Below are 21,215 nucleotides of genomic sequence, written 5' to 3'. Positions count from 1 at the left end.
CTATTTGCAAAACCAATTTTTATTTATCTGTTAAATTAGTATAGGTAACTTGCAAATCACATACAAAACTACAGGATCCATTCATACAAGTGTGCAGGCATTGGTGCCATTCAGATATCATACCAAACCATAGTCTGAATTTCCAAAGTTTGTAGTAGAGCTACTTGTCTCCTTTAGTTTTCCTTAAGCTTAGGCACTCCTAAAAGGCCAGGCCCTCACTATATTGTTTGTCAATTCATGCCTCAAATCATAATTATAGCAGCAGTTTGCAAACCCACCTCAAATCATAATTAGAGATCCTGAATCATAGTTTGGTCTTATGTTTGAAATGAATCACTGTGATTTACGTACATTTGATGCAGCCAAGTTGTTTCCTTCCATACAAATATCTCCCTCAGTGCCATGAAGCTATAGTCCATAATAGCATAAAGTTGTCAACTATCTGGCTGAGAATTTTTTACTTCAATACATTACTTTGTCAATAGGTGGACAATATCAAATTATCCTTTTCATGAAATAGGAATGAAGCATAGTATCTATTGTACTTTAGTTACAACTAGTGGAAGCACTGATGTACCAGGATGTTGAAAATTGTTAATATCACCATTTTGGACAGAAAACCATCCAATTAATTGGTCCTTTATTCATTTGCAATCCCCCAGCCAGTGAAGTCCCCAAACAGTATCAATTCTGATATATCAAAGAGCTACAAACATTGAGTGTATTTTTTCTTTGCAAATGTATATAAAAAGCCTGGAGTACATAAAATCAATTCATACGCAACATTTACATATTTGCACATCCACACAGCTTCCAAGAAGTTTGGGTTGTCTACTTTCCATTTTCAGCACTGAACATTTGTTCCTAAGAGAAAAAAGTTTCAAACTTTTAAACAGGTGGAAAAATCATATTCAAACAAATGAATTATTATAGTCTAATCCAGAAAAAAGTTTCACAATGAATTTTTTCAATTATATCCGTTCAAAACTGACCAATGGAGTACTTCTGCTGAGAGAGAAACGGGTGTCGCATCCATACCATACACTTACAGCCCTCTTATACCATGACTTCCTCCAAGGAATCCTAGGAGTTGTAGTTTAAGAGTCTATAGTATGGATGTGGCTGACCCTTTTGAATCTCTCAAACCTCTCAGCAATTTTCAATACCATTTATTTAATAAACTTTTTATACTGCTTGATAAAAAGCTAAGCACTTCACATAAAATAAAAATACAATAAAATTAGTAAAAATTCCTTAAAAGTAGATAAAAGCAAGACCCCAATAAAAGTTGGACTGTATACAAAACTGTACAAATCCAGGAAAGCTTGAGTAAACGTGAGTTTAAAGGTCATTAATGTCTCCACCTCACAAATTACCAGAGGGATGGCATTCCAAAGGATAATGATCATCACCAAGATGGCCCATTTCCACACTGTCATCAGGCAATCTGCTAGGTATCTTGGTCACAAATTGTTCAGGTCTTCAAATGTCAAAACCTTGAACTTAGATCAGCAGTTAATAGGCACTTGGTGCTGATCTTTCAACATAGGTGTAGTAATTGCAAAGCTGGGTGTCTCACTAAACACGCTAGCAGCTGCATTTTGAACTAGCTGCTTCCAAATGAGGCACAAGGATAGTCCCACATACAGCAGTTGACAGCGGTCTAATCATGAGTTTACCCTTGTATGGACTACCATGGTAAGGCTATCCCTGTCCAAAAACTGTTGAAGCTGGCACATCAAAGTTGGTAATGGGTACTCTGAACCACTGAGGACACCTGGGATTCTAGTGACAATGATGCATCTAGGAGCACCTCTAAACTGCACCTGCTCCTTCAGAGGAGGTACAACCTCATCCAGATCAGGTACACAACCTAATTCTCAAAGCTAAGAAATATCCTCCATAAAGTCTTGTGTCAGGATTCAGTTGCCCACTGCTGCATTTTGGCACTGGTTTAGGACAAGCCCAGATTCTCCTCATTCAGATGTTACAGAGCTGGATGTCATCAGCATACTGGTGACACATTGCTCCAAATCCTGAACAACTGCCCCAAGTGACTTCATATAGCTATTAAATAGCACTGGACACAAAAGTCATAACCTGTGGCAGCCTGGTGATCCACTGCCAGGAGGGTCAAGCCACAGTCACCCAATACTAGGAATACTGGAAGTTGCCTTGTATCAAATCAGACTATTGGTCTATATAGCTCAATACACTGACTGGCAGCAACTTTTCAGGGTTTCAAACTGGTCTCTCTCCCAGGCCTACCTGGAGATGCTGGGAAATGAAAAAGGGACCTTCTGCATGCAAAGCAGCTGCTCTGCCAGTGAACTATTGCCTTTCCCTACTACTTTCTCAAACTGACCCCACAAGTAGTGAAACTACTGTAAAACAGTGCCTCAACCGACTCACAAAAAAAGTCTAAGAGGACTGTGGTCAACTATCAAAAGCCAGTGAGATCCAAGAGAATCAACAGGGTTACACTTCCCCTGTCCTCTCAGAGGTCCATCCTAGATCCATCAGGGCAACTAAAGCCAATTTTGTCCCCAAACCAGACCTGACACCCGGCTGAAATGGGCAAAAATATTATGTTTCATACAGGAGTGTCTGCAGCTGAACTGTCACCATCCTCTTAATCACTTTGCCACCTGTACTGTGAGCAGGTGGTAGTTGGCATAAACCTCTGGGTTCAGGGTGGCTGTTTCCCTTCAAGAGTGGTCACACCACCACCTTTAAGGCAGCAGGGGACCACCCTATCCCACAGAAAGATGCTCATTACACCCTAGATCAGCAGTGTCCAGTTTTTTCATACTTGCCAAAACTGGTGAATGTGTTAACATTGTTTGTCATGTGGCAAAAATGTTAACTGTGCTTTAGAATAGTAAAATACACAATTGTTATGAATTATTTATTGTTAGAATTAGTAAGAAATCTGACATATCTTTTCATTAAATAGCGCAGGGAAATCAAGCATAAATCATACTACATCTGAACTCCACCTCCAAATTTTTGTCCAATATCTGCAACCTTTTTTTTTTGGACAGCAGAAAAAGTTGGATCACAGAGCCACATTGAACCAAAAATTGAAAACAGTTTTGGAATAACTGTATTTAGAACCACAAACACATTTTAATTTAAAATATGAGTTCACATTGTAACTATCAAATCATCTTTCAGATGTTAAGTGCTTTGAAGTAAAATCATATCCGTCTCAAAAAGATGCCTCCCCAAAGAAAGAAGCCTCACAAACTCTTGAAATAGTTGAAAACTATAGATGTTGAAGTGCATTTTGCAGTGTATAGGACCCAAGAATGAATATGCGATTGTTAATGGCAGCCAGAGGACACTTTTTTGAACTGAAACATGTACAAAATAATGGTAAAACAAAGCACCAATTTGCCACAGATCAATAGCTTTTCGCCACCTGTGGCAAGTGGTACCAAGTTGGACACCAGTGTCCTATATACAGTCACACTTGGCACAAACCACCAAAGATGGGCACAGGTAAAAAAAGTTTGTAGCAGGCAGCACAACTGCATGTTGTCCACATCCTCAGGCATCAGTAACTAAAACTGATCCCACAAAACTGACAGTATGTTACACTGGACACTTTAGCAGACAGTATCAGCAGTGACCATCCTATCCTTCCTGGAATGCTATGTGAGTTCAGTGTTGGAGGCACTACTTGGAGGGTCAATTCCAGAAAGTGGTGCTAGAGGATTATTACTCTACTCCCTGACAATCATCCTTTGCGATTGTAGAGGGCTCTATTTTACCTAAGAAGTCCAAACTTGACATGTTTTGGAGTTCCAATATTTAAGGTAACATTTCAGGACACTGAGTTAACATTTTACAGACGTATCTGCCTCACCCAGGGATTTGGGTACTTGGAAAAATAACCAGTTTCTGGATCTCAGCATCACTTTTATAATTCTGAAACTTTCTGAAATTTTAACTTCTCAAAACTTTGAGATCTCGGGAAGAAAAGCATAATGGCTTTAGCTAATCTGAACCACACAGATCATCTAGCTTGTTATGACAGTTATATTCAGTCATTTATATTTATATGGTTATTGACTAATCCACAATAATATTAGGATATCAAAGATCAACATCCTTGTCTTAAAGCTAACATGATTTGATCTTCCACACAGGAATGAAAATGTGCAAAAGATGCCTCAAATGCATCAATCCTGATGTGAACTAATGTTTGCACTATCAACCATGGAAGGCAGCAGTATATGCTTACATGCGGTATTCTAAGGAACCTGGAAGGTAGACAGACCTGTACCAAGATAAAAGCCTCTTAATTTTACCTTTATCATCTGCTCCAATTTAACTGCATCAGCAGCAAACTTTCTGATTCCATCTGACAACTTCTCCACAGCCATTTGGTCTTCATTATGGAGCCAACGGAATGCTTTCTCATCCAGATGGATCTTCTCCAGTTTATATGCTTGAGCTGCATTGAACAATGCATGAAGTTAATGAATAGAAATATAGCAGGAAAAGCTATTTGTACATAACAGCTCTTAATGGTTGTAAAGGTAAAGGTGTCCCTGCACTTGTAGTGCGAGTCATTTCTGACTCTTAGGGTGACGTCTTGCGACGTTTACTGGGCAGACCATATATATGGGGTGGGATTGCCAGTTGCATCCCCGGCCTTTCTTTACCCCCCAGCATATGCCGGGTACTCATTTTACCGACCATGGATGGATGGAAGGCTGAGTGGACCTCGACCCCTTTTACCGGAGATTTGACTTCCTCCTTCCGTTGGAATCGAACTCCGGCTATGAGCAGAGCTTCGGCTGCGTTACCGCCGCTTACCACTCTGCTCCACGGAGGATCTTTCTTAATGGTTGTAGAGTCCTTAAAATTGTCCCCATCACTAAATGCTAATACAGAAATTAATTCTGCCCAACTTTGCACAGCTCTCGCAGCAAAGATTTATTCTCAGCTCCAGCCACCAACCAGCTATTCATTTGGTCATGAGTGTTATGCTTTCAGCTCCACAGCAGTTAGTACTGCATATTAGACAACAATGTAAGTAAGTACAAAAGCAAAAATGCTGATCTAAACAATGTTTTGGATATCAAAAGATGGCCTGCTAACAGTACTTCTTTTAATAGTTATGCATAATGTCAGAGTCTTTTATATAGAAAACAATTTTCAGTTTACTCCAAGCCCTCTCTGCTCTTACGCAGAAAATACTGTATAGCTAAATAAAACTTAGAGTGAAAGATAAAAAACACAGGATATTCTCTCCACGAAGGCTCTGAGATCTTCTGTTGTATTCCAATCCCTCTGACGCTGAATGCTGTAAGATTTATGGAACCAGAGCCCTCAAGAGTGCTACAAAGATCTCTGTGGTGACAACAGGGCAAACCAATTAAGGTACTTCTGAAGTAAAAGTCAACTCTTACACATGGAGGATGTAAGTAAAGGACCACTGTCAGATTTGTATTCTAGTCAATTAACTTTAGTGAAGTAATTTCCAAGACTGTCATATACAATATGTTAGAGAAGTAAACCTACCATCTTTGACAGTGAGCGCTGGAGTTAGCTTGCTGCTATCTTTACTGAGCTCTCCTAGAAGCTTGGGTGAAATGGTGAGATAGTCACAACCAGTCAGTGCTTTGATTTCTCCAGTGTTTCGGAATGAAGCTCCCATCACAATAGTTTTATAGCCAAACTTTTTGTAGTACTGGTAGATTTTAGTGACACTTTTCACCCCTATAAAGGAATATGGGGATTTTTTTAAAAAAAGGAATACACAAAATTACTTAATTTTGAAGAAACTCTCAGACTTCAACTATTTAGAAAAGCTTACTATTAAAAGACTAAACTTTTGGTTTTATAGCATTAAAATCTTAATTTGTGTATCATAGTCATTCAATTACCTGGGTCTTCTGATGGTTCATAGAGTTTTTTGTCTGTATTTGCAACATGCCAATCCAGAATACGCCCAACAAAGGGAGAAATGAGGGTGGCGCCTGCCTCTGCACATGCAACAGCCTGAGCAAAGGAAAACAGCAAGGTCATGTTGCAATGGATTCCATGCTGCTCTTCAAGAATCCTGTAAAAAAGGAAGTAATCTTAAAGTGGAATTATTCCCCTTCCTCCATTCCAATTATACTGCTGAAATAAGATTGATAAGAGAATTTACTTTGGGTGGTATTAACATTAGTCCTATTCAGAGCAGACCCACTGAATTAATAGACATGATTATCTTAGGTTCATTAATTCCAATAGGACTGCTCTGTGTAGGACTTAAGATGAATATAACCTTACATAGAATCAAATAATATAACTTGGAAGGGGCCTATAAGGCCACTGAGTCCCACTCCCTGCTCAATGCAGAAATCCAACTTAAAGCATACATGACAGATGGCCATCCAGCTGCCCCTTGAATATCTCCAGTGTTGGAGAGCCCACCACCTGCCTATGGAATTGGTTCCATTGTACCACTCTGATAGTTGGATGTTTTTCCTGAAGTTCAGTTGAAATCTGGCTTCCTGTAGCTTGAGACTATTATTCTGTGCCCTGCACTCTGGGATGATGAGAAGAGCTCCTGGCCCTCCTCTGTGTGACAACCTTTCAAGTACTTAAACAGTGCTATCATATCTCCTCTTAGTCGTCTCTTCTCCAGGCTAAGCATGCCCAGTTCTTTCAGTCTCTCCTCATAGGGCTTTGTCTCTAGTCCTCTGATCATCCTTGTTGCCTCCTCTGAACCTGTTCCAGTTTGTCTGCATAGTTCTTAAAGTGTCTAAACTAGACACAGTACTCAAGATGAGGCCTAACCAGTGCTGAATAGAAGGGAACTAGTACTTCATGTGATTTAAAAACTATACTTCTGTTAATGCAGCCTAAAATAGCTTTTGCCTTTTTTGCACACATCTCACCATTGGCTCACATTCAGTTTGTGATCAACAATTCCAAGATCCATCTCGCATGTAGTATTGCTGAATCAAGTTTCCTCCATCTTATAACTGTGCACTTGGTTTCTTTTTCCTAGGTATAGAACTTATCCCTGCTAAATTTCATTCTGTTGTTTTCAGCCCAATCCTCCAACCCATCAAAATCACTTTGAATTTTGTTTCTGTCTTCCAAGGTATTAGCTATCCCTCCCAATTTTGTGTCACTTGCAAATTTGATAAGCACTCCCTGCACCTCCTCATCCAAGTCATTAATAAAAATGCTGAACAGCACTGAGCCTAGGACTGAGCCCTGTGGTACCCCACTCATTACCTCCACCCAGTTTGAGAACGAACCACGGATAAGCACTCTGAGTACGATTCTGTAGCCAACTGTGGATATACCCGATTGTTGTTCCATCCAGCCCACATTTAGTTAGCTTGCTAATACATGTATACAATTCTTATATTAGTAAGTAAAAAAACACAATTTGCCAGTATTTGCCCCACATAAAGCTCCAACTCTGGAAAGGGCACCATCTACAATTTAATATCAGAAACTGAGTTACAGGTTTTCCAATCTAGACAGGAGCAGATGTGATATTAAGTGGCCATCAACTCGGTAGTTTACAACTGTGTTACATTAATGCCCAAAGTATAAACTTACTTGCCAGCTTGAATGCCCTCCCATGTTGATGACAGCTTGATGAGGATACGATCTTTTCCAATTCCTGCCTCCTTATAAAGATCTATGAAGTGTCTAGCTTTCTTCACCATGCCTTCCTTGTCAAAAGACAACCTTTGAAACAAAGGATTCTTTTAAAAATGGCAAGCATTCCGTTTTGTTTAGTTCATATTATTCTTCATGAAACACGAGTATGAGTTCTATAGCTAGAAAATCACTACTGCATTATTGTGCCTCTTTGCATTTTCTAGAATTTACTCTGCCTAGTTAAACAACTTTGACACAAAATATAGAATAAAATAACTTATGTCATGTCAGCAACTCAAGGAATCAGAGGGCTGTTGCACCATACTTTACCAACACAAAAGTAATGCTTTCCCTTACATCAGTCTATAACAATATGTGCCAATCATGCACATTATCTATTTTGCTGTGTACTCATGGCATTTAGTGTGCATGTGCCATTTCTACTAATTCTATGCAGTCTTTGTTCTTTTAAAAAATGACACCGTGCCTTTCCTAAAAATAATTGCAAGTGGTTAGCATAAAAACAAAACAATTAAATTAAATTACAACAGCATAAAAACAGTGAGATAAACATATATTTGATAAAAGCAAGAGCATAAATAACAGCACCAACATAATTAATGAACAGTTTAAGATAGGGCTGACAAATTTCTTATTCGTAGGCCTTTCTAAAAAAGCAAGATCACCATAACAAGCAGAAGGCCATGGTAATAGTGGGGGCATGGGACAGAGCTCCAGTGCTTAGACAACTACAGAGAAGGCTCTCTCCCTAGTTCTGACAAGGAGTTCTATTGAGGTTAATGGAATACACAAGAGGTCTTCTGCTGATGACCTTGCAAGCAGACAGGTTCATAAAGGAGAAGGCAATGCTTTATTTTAAGGTAGTCAATAAAAAAATTCAGAAGGCACAGACCTTGCATCTACTTCTGTGGACACACGACCAGGTATCCTCTTCAGTATTTCTGCTCCAAACAATACAAAAAGTTTGTCGCAAGCATTTTTAACCTGATTGTCTTCTGACCTGGAAATAATTATCAAAGTGAATTATGAATACTGAGAAAAAAGTACACAGTAGAATGATTATATGGTCCTAATGTCTGAAGAAGTTATTTACTGGGTCACGGTCAATGGCTAGATTCATTCTTTGCATTATGGTCTGGTCTTGGTCTTTGACAGCTATAACCTCTACTTAAAAGCTGATGCCATGATGTTAAACACAATACAGCAAGGACAGCAGAAAACACACACTGACAGCATAATCAGAGGTCATAACTGCCAAGTCTGAATATTAACAAGCTTACTCAACCACCATGTTTCCTCCCACAGAATATTAATTGAATTACTCACCCACCAAGGTTCCTTCCATATGCAATGGCATCTTCCACCAGTTGCTGGTAGGATGGCATCTGGGCTGCAGCTAGTATCAAAGAAGGATTGGTAGTGGCATCCAGAGGCTTGTACTCCTCGATAGCTATGGGAAACAAAAGCAGTCCAAAAAAATTGATTAGCCAACTTGACAATAATTTATTTTAAGGTTGTGCAACCAGATGAAGCAACTTGATTAACTTGCTATTCCAGCAATACAATTCTTTTCAATAACCATTAAGCAGACACTAAGGGTGGTACTCAGTGCCTGTCCTGCTTAGAGTACAGCCACTGAAGTTAATAGACATGACTAACATTTTCAATAATTTCAGTAGGTCTACTCTCAGTAGGACTTCGTTGAATACACTCCAAATTTGGGGACTATACACAGGGTGACTGAACACCATGATGACTAAGCAGAAGCAGCCTAGTTTTCACTAAAATGGCAAACCTGAGGCTAAGCTGTACCACTTTCAGGCTGCAAGTAGAGTATCACATGCCTGATTGTTCCTCCACACCAAAACCTAGATGCCAGGAAGTCAACTAAGGTAGCACCCTTCTCCTTAACATCTACTTTTCTATATTCAGAGATTTTTTTTGTATGGAGGAGCATGATTAATATAGCAATTTCTATCCAGCACATCAAACAAATTCCTAGGGCAGTTTATAAAAATAAGAAAACACACAATAAAAACCATATAAACCTACAAACAGCAAATCTAAAGGGAACAGCATAACAGCAGCAGCAGATATTACAATTTCAATGTTTGCTTTATTTTTTTTGCAGACTGCTTAGACGTCCTATTTCAATCAAGCGGTATATAAATTTTGTTTAATAAATACAAGATAAAACAGATTAGGCTAAAAGGTCTGGGAAAATAAAAAGGGTCATAATCTAGAGCCAAAGTGACATCAATTTAAGTGCCAGGTGAACCTCACTGGGAAAAGCATTCCTAATGGGGTAGTTTCTACTGCATGGGCTTGTGGTTTTTTTCATTTCTGTTTTGTTTTTTTAACTTGCAAGGTTTATTTATTTATTTTTTTACATTAAAAAGGGGCAACATTAAAAAGGGGCATCTCCACTGCAGTCCGGAACTGTACAATTCACTCAATCCACCACTTCAAGATTCTACCAGTTTTTGCTTCTGAAAGTGTAGGGACCAGATCTAACCAAAAAGCTTCTCAGTAAAAAAGAAAAAAAGAAAGAATTAAAAGGGTATTATATAGAAGAAAACTAGCTCAGCTATGTAGAAACTACAAAGATTAGCAATGTAAATTTGTATAGGTTAACACAGTAATAATAAGTAATAAGAGAAGATGACTCTGCCCAAGGGAAATCAAATTATAGTTAGAAAACAGCAATTATTACTTTTTACCATTAATACAATTTACGTAAGTGTCTTATGATACACTAGCTTATCTTTTAAAATAAAGTTTGAAACTCTGTGTCTTTTAACTGGATTGCCTAGACCTTTAACATTCAGTGTATACATCTTTATATTATCTTCCATAACAACAAAGTGACTAATAGAAAAGTTACTCCAACCCAAGTATTTAGCCAGTGAAATGCATGTCCCATTAGTTCTGGTTTGCCAGACATGCATCAAAGAGAAATAACAACAAATATTAAAACTATGAACATTAGAGTTAATAAAACCCACTTCTGGCAGGGTCTCCTCCCGATGATGGGGCCCTGTAGCTCTGCTCCAAAGAGCGTGCTATCCTATGAAGGCAATACATCCAGGAAATAAAACAGAAAGAATGGTGTGACTATTTTCCTGGTCCCGCCACTCATAGTATTAGTCATTCCTTCCCTCTCCTTTTTTCTGCCAAATATAATTTATGATATTACTTCATAATCCTATAACAACCCATTTAAGACTGTTAGAAACTATTGAAACAGACCATGATATCTTTGTTGTCATATTTTAACCACCCTTGTCTTTAAGTAGAAAACGGACAAAAGCCACTATGATATCATGTGGGACTGCAGAAGTTTTAGGCTTAGGAGCTAAACTGCAATGAGCATGTTCCAGGTCTAGTGAGGATATAGGGACTTCAGGGATAGCTAGAGACCACCATGATGCGGCCAGCAATGTGTCCTCTCGCCCTTGCCCTTCTTGGCTTATTAAAGCTTGCTGAGGGGGTCTGACCCAGTGGATCCAGGATGTGGTCAACGCATCATTGCGGGAGGGAGTGGTTTCAGCAAGAGGTGGTGATCCAACCACTCCTGAAAAAGCCCACCCTGGACCCATTGGTTTGTGACAACTACCGACCAGTTGCAAATACCCCCTTTTTACAGAAGGTGATTTAGAGGGTTGTGCCGCAGCAATTGCAAGTACTCTTGCATGAAACAGATTATCTTGACCCATCCCAGTCTGGGTTCAGGCCTGGTTATGGGACTGAATCGGCCTTGGTCGCCCTGATGGATGACCTTTATTGGGAGAAGGACAGGGGGAGTGCGCCCCTGTTATTCTTACTTGATCTCTCAGCAGCTTTTGATGCTATTGACCATGGTATCCTTCTGGGCCAACTTGGTGAGATGGGTATTGGAGGCACTGTTTTACAGTGGTTCTAATCCTATCTCCAGGGTCGCTCTCAGATAATAGCATTGGGTGACTGTCTTTCGGCCCCCTGGCAGTTGTGCTGTGGGGTGCCTCAGGGTACCAGCTTGCCCCTCATGTTGTTTAACATCTATATGAAGCCCTTGGGAGCAGTCATCAGGAGCTTTGGGGTGAGTGATGATACCCAGCTCTATTTCTCCATAACATCTGAATCGGGAGAGGCTGTGCAAGCCCTGGACCGCTGCCTGGACTCGGTGGTGGGCTGGATGAGGGCCAATGAACTAAGTCTGAATCCTAGCAAGACGGAGGCACTGTGGGTTGGTGGTTCCCGAGTTCAGATAATTGGTCAGTTGCCTGCTTTGGATGGGGTCGTACTCCCTCTGAATGAGCAGATCCGTAGTCTGGGGGTGCTCCTGGATACATTTTTGTTGCTAGTGGCCCAGGTGACCTCCGTGGCTAGGAGTGCCTTTTACCAGGTTCGGCTGGTAAGACAGCTGCAGCCATTTCTGGACCAGGATAGCCTGACCACTGTTGTCGACACACTGCTAACCTCCAGGCTGGATTACTGTAATGCACTCTGTGGGGCTGCCCTTGAGGTTGGTCTGGAAGCTGCAGCTGGTGCAAAATGTGGTGGCGAGACTGCTCACTGGAGCAGGATATCGCCAACATGTCACCCCACTGCTGAAAGAATTGCACTGGCTGTCCATTTGCTACCAGGCCAAGTTCAAGGTTCTAGTTTTGGTGTACAAAGCCCTATACAGCTTGGGACCAGGATAGCTGAAAGACCATCTTATCCCTTGTATACCCAGTCAGTCACTACACTCTGCAGGTGAGGGCCTCCTGCAGATACCATCTTATCAGGAGGTTCATTCTGCACAATATAGGAAACGGACCTTTAGTGTGGCAGCACCTACCCTGTGGAATTCCCTCCCCTTGAATATTAGGCAGGCGCCATCTCTGCTATCTTTTCGGCATCTTTTGAAGACTTTCCTCTTTCAACAAGCCTTTTAAGTTGAGACCTATCCCAGTCTGTGTCTGTGTTAGAATTGCTTGTTAATATTTTTTTTTTAAATAATGTTTTTAGCCCTTTTTAAAAAGATGTTTTTAAAGCTTTTTTTTTAAGTTGTTTTGTTTTAATGTATTTTAAGGTCTGTTTTTATGATGTTTTAAAGTGTTTTTAGCGCTTCTGTTTGCCGCCCTGGGCTCCTGCTGGGAGGAAGGGCGGGATATAAATCAAATAATAAATAAATAAAACGTTGTAAGAAATGAAATCATATCTCCCTGCTCCTTTTCTTCAGGGACCCCACGAAAATGTACGTTTCGGCATCTTGCCCTGTTGTCCTGTTCGTCCACCTTTATGTTTAGGTCTTTATTGGCTTTTTGGAGCATTTGGATTTTGTCAGCATTTTTATTACCTAGCTCCATGGCTTCATGTGCTGTTGTTTCAATGGCAAGAGTTTTTTTGCACTAGTTTATCCAGCATCTCTTTTGTTGAGTCAAAGGCTTTTTGCCGTTCAGTAATTAATAGGGTGAGCATTTTTTGAATGCAGTCCATTACTGTCTCAAGTAAGTTTTGAAAATCATGAGACACCACTTCCCCTTGTCCTGCCTTCCTTGTTTTTGTTGCCATTTTGAAACTGCGACGGGGGTATTTTTAAAATTGCAAGTTTAAAGCAGTATTTGGTCTTACCAAGCCTTGGCCTATGCAGGTAAGTGTGCTGTTGAAGTTAGTTCAGGGGCTGTAACAAGATTAAAGAAAATTACCGCGGGGGCAGCAGAGTTATCGGAGAAAGCATGGCGGGAGCCGGAGTAATTGTTCTAAGCAGCTGCTAGGCTTCGCACGTGCACGTGCCTCCCCTTTTAAAGGGGTTTCTAAGCCATAGATTCAGTATACAATCATACACTGAAGATTGCTGAAAAAGCCATCCAAGAAGTGAAAATGTGGCCAACAGGAGCATAGATGATTACACTGGCTTTTTCAATATCCTCTTAGTAGAGAATGCCTTGGTCAAGTATACACATACAAATCATTCTATTAAATCATTAGTAAATGTATACAGATTAGGTTGTAAGGAACAATATTTAAAGTACTCAAACATGAAAAATTGGGTTTCAAGAGTCTGTTTCACTTTTCTGCTTTATAACTTCTTCTGGAAGACTCCTACAGAAAAACAGTGATATTTTTGTAGCTCAAGAACATCGGGAATCACCTTCTGTGTCGAAAAGCCTTTCAAAATTAGAAACATGCTTGAAAACTGTTTCAGTTAACTGTTTTTCAGATATAGGCAGCCAACAGCCATCAATGTTATTGTTTGCACTAAATTCCTATTCTGAACAGTTTTGGTATGCCAGACTAATGGTGCAATCCTAACCCCCAGATATGCCAGGAGAGGTTAGAATATGGTTATCTCCCCAGCCTTGGCTGAGCTGATATAAATGACTTACCTTGTTGTATTTACTTGCACCAACTGAGGTAAAGCCCTGCTGGCATAGATTATCCCAATGCCAAGGGCAAAAAAGGAGTATGTCAAGGTCAGGGAATGGACATGGAGGAGAGAGGGTTAAAAAAAAGTTGTGCTACTCCCTTCATTCAGCAATCCCATCCACAGAGCTCAGGTAATTTATGCCATCAAAAATGTAGGTGGAACTAAATTCATATTCACCCCATAGGAGTCAACAGAAAACAGAAAGTGGTTTACACAAAACATGGGGTTTGGCCCTCCAGATGTTGCTGAACTACAGCTCCCATCATCCCTGGCCACTGCATGCCTGTGCTTGCTAGGGTTCATGAAAGTTGGGCCAAAGGTTCTGCATGCATGGTTTACACTGTAAAGCAATCAAACCAGTGTTTTGATGTTTTCATCTCAAGCACTTGGATATGAAAATCCTTGAGAATCATAATTAAGACAAACAGTGAAGAAGTTGTTATGCAAACTGCTCACTGTATTGAGCTTCATTTGTAAAGAATGAGGAAGTACTACTTACTTCAACTCCTCTTTTCCCCACCTCAAAATTACATGCCATTTCCTCTTTGCTTTAATATTTTATCACGTAAATCCAAAGTTCTGGTTTCATTGTCCAGGAGAGCCACAGATTAAACAAGATACAGCCTCAAGTCTCCATTATATAAAAGAGACATCATGCACCCAAGCTTCTAACCCCTCAATCCCCAAGGTCTCTAAAAAACATGAAACAAGCAAGCCTGAGAAGGTCCTAAAAAAGCTCTGTGTAGCAGGTCTGTACATGCTAGTTGATTTTTCCTTTGTGTTTTGGCACGATGCTCCCCTCCCTCTTGCCTCTACCTCACCGCTTAAACAAATCCTGAGATTTCACCTCTACAGTGCATCGTAGTATGCACATGATGTATCACACAGAGTGATCCCTCAGATATTTGACTTTAGAAGCTATGTTTCATTCAACTTCCTAGAGCAAGGAATAAAAATCCTTCCTCACTGCAAACCAAAGGAAATAAATTCCCACCCATTATTCATGCCTCTTTGTAACATTTTAGTTTTATTTTAGATAATAGTTATATAGGATATCACCATGATTAACAGACCACATTTTAACTTTGATTTCTGAACAGCTAACTAATTTTGTGTGCTGTGTAAAATGTATAAATACTCTAATTACTATTTACTATTTACTACTTGCAAAAGTGAAATGGACAATACCTCAGCATCTTAAAGCAGAAGGGTCTACTAGTTCAGATGTGGTCAACTTCACGCTTGTGCATTTAACAGCCTAACTGACATCACACTAAGCCAAAGCTTGGTTACAGCTCGTGCAGAGAGCTTAACTATGAGCCTGGAGTTCCGACAACACGCTAAGCCAAACCTTGGTTTAGCTTGACATAACAGTAAAAAGGACCTGAATGGAGTAAAGTGACTACAAGCTCCCTTCAGGAAGCCCACACATTTGTGGGCTTGTGCTGAACCATGGTTTGGCATAGTCAGACATGCGAAACAGGGCAATATATATTAACAGTAAAATTGCTACGGTCTACCACTATATTTTGAATGTATAAAGCAAGAGTACATTCTCATTATCTGTTTACAAATAGCTACATAACTAATCTGTCTAAGTTTTGCTTTACAAGAATCCCAGCAACCATTACATACTAGGCAGGCCACTAAAACCTTACCAGAGGTCCATTACAATATCTCCGTTTACCAACCCTGTTTTTGTTGTTCATCTATGTCAAGGATACAGAAAAAAGATCTAGCTTTGCTAAATACTAGCTCAACTTTTACTGTCATCATTTTTCTCTTAGTGGATAAACTAGGGAACCATGCAAGGTTTGATGAAAGGAGTCTTCTAGCCTATACAAGGCACAATTCTGATGTCACTCGTCTCTCTCTGTATGTACCAATTGAGTCAGGTGCGAATATACAGATCCGGAACCAACAACACGGCTAGATGGGGGCCAATAATTTGAAGCTGAATCCTTACAAGACAGAGATCCTGTATGGGTGGATGGTTCCCAGGTTCAGGAAATAGACAGTTGCCTATTCTAAGTGGGGTTGCATTCCCCCTGACAAAGCAAGTACATAGTCTGGGGGTGCTTCTAGAACCATCATGATGGAGGCTTGAGGGCCCCCACAGTAAGGAGCACCTTTTACCATTTTTGACAGGTACAGTAGCTATGGCCATTCATGGAAAGGGATAGCCTGGCAGCCACAGTAATTCACTAGCGGATTACCTCAAGGTAATGTACTCTATGTGGAGCTGCCCTTTAAAATGGTGAAACCATTAAAAAAATCTAGAGGCAACAATATACACTAGAAGCATGTGCTTCCCATGGTGAAGCTGCAGCTGGGCATTACTGAATCGTATTTATTGTAGACTAAAATGCCTTTGTACGGATAATCATCTCTAAATCACCTTAAGAAGGACAGGTCAATTTTCTCTCCACAGTTGCATCACAGAAACGCAATGCATCCATCAACATTTGTGACATTAGTAAATATGTTATACAATGTCTCTTGGGTAAACCTACTAATTAGCAGCAGCCCTCAAACACAACATTGGTTTCCAGTGACTGACAAATAAGTTACTCTCACCAGTTATCAGCCATGGACTCTTTTGTCCATTTTGAAAGTTAGTTATTTGATAAGGCTAACTGCAATGAATCCTGTGCTATACATATTCAGTAGCATTGCAGCTCTAGTCTAATTTTTTTCCCATAAGTCACATCTTTGTTTCCACAGTGCTTCAGATCTGAAAATATTTCTATCTGTTAGGATGAACCTTTAACAATATGTAGCAAAGGAAATCTCCTGTCCTAAAAATCTTACATCACTTGCAGAGCACTTTTTTCTGTCTCAATCTGCCAACTCACTAGTCATCAGCAGGATGCAACCACCTGTTAAGCAACAGAAAATTTCAATGTCTTTCATAAGACTATTTACAAAATATTCCTTTCTTGTTTAGCAGAGTTCCTTTTTCATTCTAGATTACATTATCTGAGTAGATTTAATTTGGGCAGTGCATACTCACTATAAAAAAAGACAGACGTCAGTACTTAAAACAAGCTCAATTCTAGGCCAATAAAAGTTGGATTCTGCAACCAGTACCAATTTCTGCAATTGTAGCAGCACAGTAGTAGAATGCACACAGCTCTACCTTCAATTACAGGCATGAATGCACTCAGATTAGCTGCATTTAAAAACAGATTTCATTACTGAAACATTTTTTGTGAGAAATTATAATTTCTGTTAACAGATAGGGCACCTCACTTGAACCAAGAACTGAGCTGGGATCTGAAGAAGGTCATAGGGAATGCTGGATGGAAGCTCCAGAAGAGCAGCATTACAGCAATGTAGTAGTAGCTCCTAGTAGTAGTACCACAGCAAACAATGTAGCTGGTACTTTCTGACCAAATTAAAAGGGAGCTAAAAACATTACCCACTTTGTAACATAAATCTATCACATTACAGAGTAGTGTTCTCTAGTGCCTATGACAACACAAGTTACACTAGAACTCAAGCCCTTGTCAAGTGAATATTTTAAAATGCAAGCACAACCCTCTGTTCCAGTTATTCATTGAGTTAGAGAGCAATACAACTTGCATTTATTCTGGGCTGAGGGGAGTTGGATGTGGTAGATCTCCAACTGAGCTGGCTGATTTCCTGGCTCAGATAAACTATGCCAGCATAAGTCCCTCAGCCCAGCTCAGCCAAGACCAGCATAAGCAAAGCCAGTGTAAGACCCAGAAAAGAGGCATTCTGGGGGCGTGTCAGAAGAAGGGCTGAGGTGAGGTGACTTATGCTACATCCAACATGTTGGGAGTGCTCCTGCAGGTGCCAATTCAGGCAAAAGTTATGCTGGGAAAAGGCTGGTCTATAAGAAAATAAATACAACAGAAACCAATGGGGAGGGCTTACTCCCCAGAGGGTTATTTGGGAAAGCAGGCTTTTACATTCTGGTCCCTGCACACAGCTCCCACTGAGCCAGCATTCTGCCAATCCAGAGGCTCCTGAATGGCAATTGGATGCAGCAGAACTTTGTCAGCTCCTCTTACGCCAGCACCACATATACCAGCTTTCCCTGAGTTGGATTGCTGTTAGTGGCTCACTTCAAGGAATGGCTTCAATCTTTAAAGGCCTGTAGGTCGCACCCAGTTGTACCTTAAGGAAGCAATTATTAGACTGTGGTCTAGTGTGTGTCTACTAAAGCAGCAGTCATAATATCCAACTAAGTCATATTAAAGTTAGTCCCAATGATATCAATGGACTTAATTAACTTAAATACACCGATTTCAATGGATTTGCTTTGTGTATCAGTTATATGGGCTTTCACCCAAGAAAAAAGCCCTAATAGTGATAAATGTCACATTAAAACCCAGCTCCCTTTACTCTTTGATGCTGTGTTGAAGGTGTAAGGCAAATGAGTATTCAGCAGTGCCTGGTACTCGCACGGAGACTTTCTATACACTGTAGGTAATCCAACAGTTCTTTCTTTCTTTTAAGCAGCTCATCATACAGTAGACATAAAAATAAACATTGGTCTTCAGTAGCAACACCTGGACTGACAAGCATCTCTGTGATGTGGAACATGCACAAGCCAAACAGAATTGCCCTTTTCATTTCACCTCACAAATTTATTATTTTGATTTGAGTGCACAGTGCAATTGCTTTAAAGTGCAGGAGTTAAAATTTTAATTCAAAAGGCTCTCAAGCAGCCTTTCACGTAGCAGCAGTATGAAAATATAGCAACCCAGAAAGCACAAACTAATTAAAAAAACCAGACTACAAAACAAGAATTTTAGAACTGCTGACTTAGGAAGTGCTTCTCATCCATTAAATTTGGCAGGGGTGGCCCCCAATTCATGAACTGCAATCTTTGAGAAGGAGAATTACAGATCCTTTTCATTTATGGTCCTTCTCTGTGGAACAAACTAATGAAGATTTATTTGTGCAAGGATATGCAGACATTAATAAACAAATGCAAAAATAATTTCCTTCATTTGAACTTTTAATATTTTACTAGTTTTGGCTAGTTTGTCTTATTTGTTGAATATATGTTTTATTATTCTTTGACATAATTCTTCTGTTTAGCTGCATAAATTTAAAAAAGAACTCAGCTCCACAAAAAGCTATGGCTGTAAGATTGCTTGCCTCCAAGATACTTAAACATGCAACAGCACCTACTAAAAAGCACGAGTAAAATGCCAAGAGTGGCCTCCATTTAAAATGTGTATGGAGTTTAAAAGAAACAAAATAAATCCAAGCACACAGAACTTTTGAATAATGGCATCCCTAGGTTTGACTTTGCTGCCTGCTGCTAGATAGCTACGACATTAACGGCTGAGCAACTAGCATTCTCCTAAACAAAGGATCCAAGCGAAGTGGCAGACTAAAGGAGGGAGTCACACAGACACCTTTGCCATTTTTCATTAAGTAAAACACGACACAATAGAAATTCACTAACGTAAATACAAATTAATGCGACAGAACCTTTAACCTTGTAGTAAAGGGGGGAGCGGCCTGGAGCTGCTGTCTCCATAGAAGTGGCGCGATTGGATGTATCTGGCTTGAACAAGAAAGCCTCGTTACCTAATTTGCTGAACTTTACCTCGGTCTCCCTCCGCCCTATGCCATCCATCGTAAGTCAGTTCGCACCACGCAGAATACGACCGACTTCCTAGCAGGATCGACTTGCGAAAAACTGTTTTTCCTCCTTCCCTAACTGGTCTTCCACTTCCGAAGAAACCAGTTGTGGGCATGAAAGTTAATCAAACTGGAACGGTCGGGGGGAAGAGGGCTTGCCTGGGAGCCTTACGCTCGCCCTCCCAGCTTAAGAGATATAAGGGGCACCCCGCTAGCTCGCCCCCTTCAAGCCCCTCTTTGAAAGGCTTTGATAAAGGCCACAGCAGCGCCTCCTCACCATGGAAGTCCCCGGTATCGGCCACCACCGTAGTGTGCTGCTTGAGCTGCTCCAATGCCGACTCCATCTTCTGCCTCTTCACAGGGGAAACTGACATGGCTCGTTGACAGAGAGACCCTTTATATACCCTCGGAGAAAATGCTAAGCGGCGCGCGCCCTTTTTTTTGCTCGCGCCACTCAAGGCTGTGAAGGAGGTAGTTGAAGGCAGCGGCTTCCGCGCGAGACTAATAGGAAGGGCGGCGTTAAGCAGGCAGGCAGGCAAGCGCCTGCGCCGCCACTGAACTCGTTTCTCCAATCTCTTCACCCCATCCCTTCAGAGGCTCGCCCTCCCGAAAGGAAAAATAGAAATAACGTGGGGAGCATGCGCGCTCCGAGCGACACTTTTCCAGCTCCGCAGCCAATCACGGACGGCAGCTGACAGTAGGAAGGGGGGCAGCGTCTGAGCAAATGGAAACCGCGAAATAACCAATCGTGGAAAGAGGCGAAGAGGAACGGGGAAAGGCTCCTGGGTGGTTTCTCTCCTCGCTTTTCTTCTCCAATCTCGAGTGAGGGATGAAGATCGGCCCTTTGCCGTGGCATCCCAACGCTGGGTGACCTGCCCAGAGCCATCTGCCCTAGCGAAAATGTTTTTATTTGACTGGGCTTTTTAACCCTGGAATATGGTGATTTTATCTGCTTATTGTTGGTCATTTTTTTACGCTGTCTGCTGCTCTTATGTGATATTAATGCTCTTAACTGCTGGTTTCTTTTGTTTCAATATTGTTTTATATTATTTTGTTTTGATAGTCGCTGTTTTGAAACTATATGTGAAGAAAATATAAATTCTAGAAGACTAGTTATTACTGTCACCACAGCCACCACCATACAGTACCATCCTATACGTGTCTGCTCTGAAACACACCAATGAGTACAGTGGGGCCTGCAATCCTATGCTCATTTGTGTAAATTCCATTGATCTTAATGGGGCTTCTGAGTAGATATGCATAGGATTGCACTGTTAATTAATTGGTGGTGGTGGTGAAAGAGTACCAGTCTCTAATATAGATGATTTATAAGTATCTTAGTATCACCCTTCAACATGCATTGAAGTGGAAAATATCTGCTCCTACTCACTCTTCAGCCTTGCTGGTTGTATAACAGCACAATTAAAGAGTGTTAAGGATGCTAATCTGCATTGTGGTCTTGCATGTGTACTCTTACAACCTGATCCAGAATTTCATTAGAATTCTAATGGAATGTACCTGCAAATCAACTTTCTTCCTTGACATTCAC

At 40.6% G+C, this 21,215-nt stretch overlaps 1 protein-coding gene across 1 annotated transcript; it reads right to left on the bottom strand.

Moving 5' to 3' along the window:
- Window position 1: 1 nt before the first annotated feature.
- On the bottom strand, window positions 2–20,286 carry TALDO1 (transaldolase 1). Its single transcript, XM_061610020.1, has 8 exons — window positions 19,944–20,286; window positions 8,974–9,097; window positions 8,540–8,647; window positions 7,582–7,713; window positions 5,901–6,076; window positions 5,536–5,733; window positions 4,317–4,462; window positions 2–864 (listed from the first exon to the last, which is right to left on the bottom strand). Exons 1-8 carry the CDS (start codon window positions 20,038–20,040, stop codon window positions 832–834), a joined length of 1,014 nt encoding a protein of 337 aa, XP_061466004.1. The 5' UTR covers window positions 20,041–20,286; the 3' UTR covers window positions 2–831.
- Between the last annotated feature and the right edge of the window lie 929 nt (window positions 20,287–21,215).

Source organism: Rhineura floridana, chromosome 2, assembly GCF_030035675.1.
Source record: "Rhineura floridana isolate rRhiFlo1 chromosome 2, rRhiFlo1.hap2, whole genome shotgun sequence".
Lineage (NCBI taxonomy): Eukaryota > Metazoa > Chordata > Lepidosauria > Squamata > Rhineuridae > Rhineura > Rhineura floridana.
This window is presented reverse-complemented; position numbering and strand designations above follow the sequence as displayed.

What these genes read in the sequence shown, in the direction of transcription:
- TALDO1 (XM_061610020.1), bottom strand. Translation starts at nt 20,040, where the DNA reads ATGTCAGTTTCCCCTGTGAAGAGGCAGAAGATGGAGTCGGCATTGGAG. An exon ending in TCCACAGAAGTAGATGCAAG is followed by an intron (nt 7,714 to 8,539) that starts GTCTGTGCCTTC and finishes TTTGTTTCAAAG; the next exon opens with GTTGTCTTTTGACAAGGAAG. An exon ending in GAGGGCATTCAAGCTGGCAA is followed by an intron (nt 6,077 to 7,581) that starts GTAAGTTTATAC and finishes CCTTTTTTACAG; the next exon opens with GATTCTTGAAGAGCAGCATG.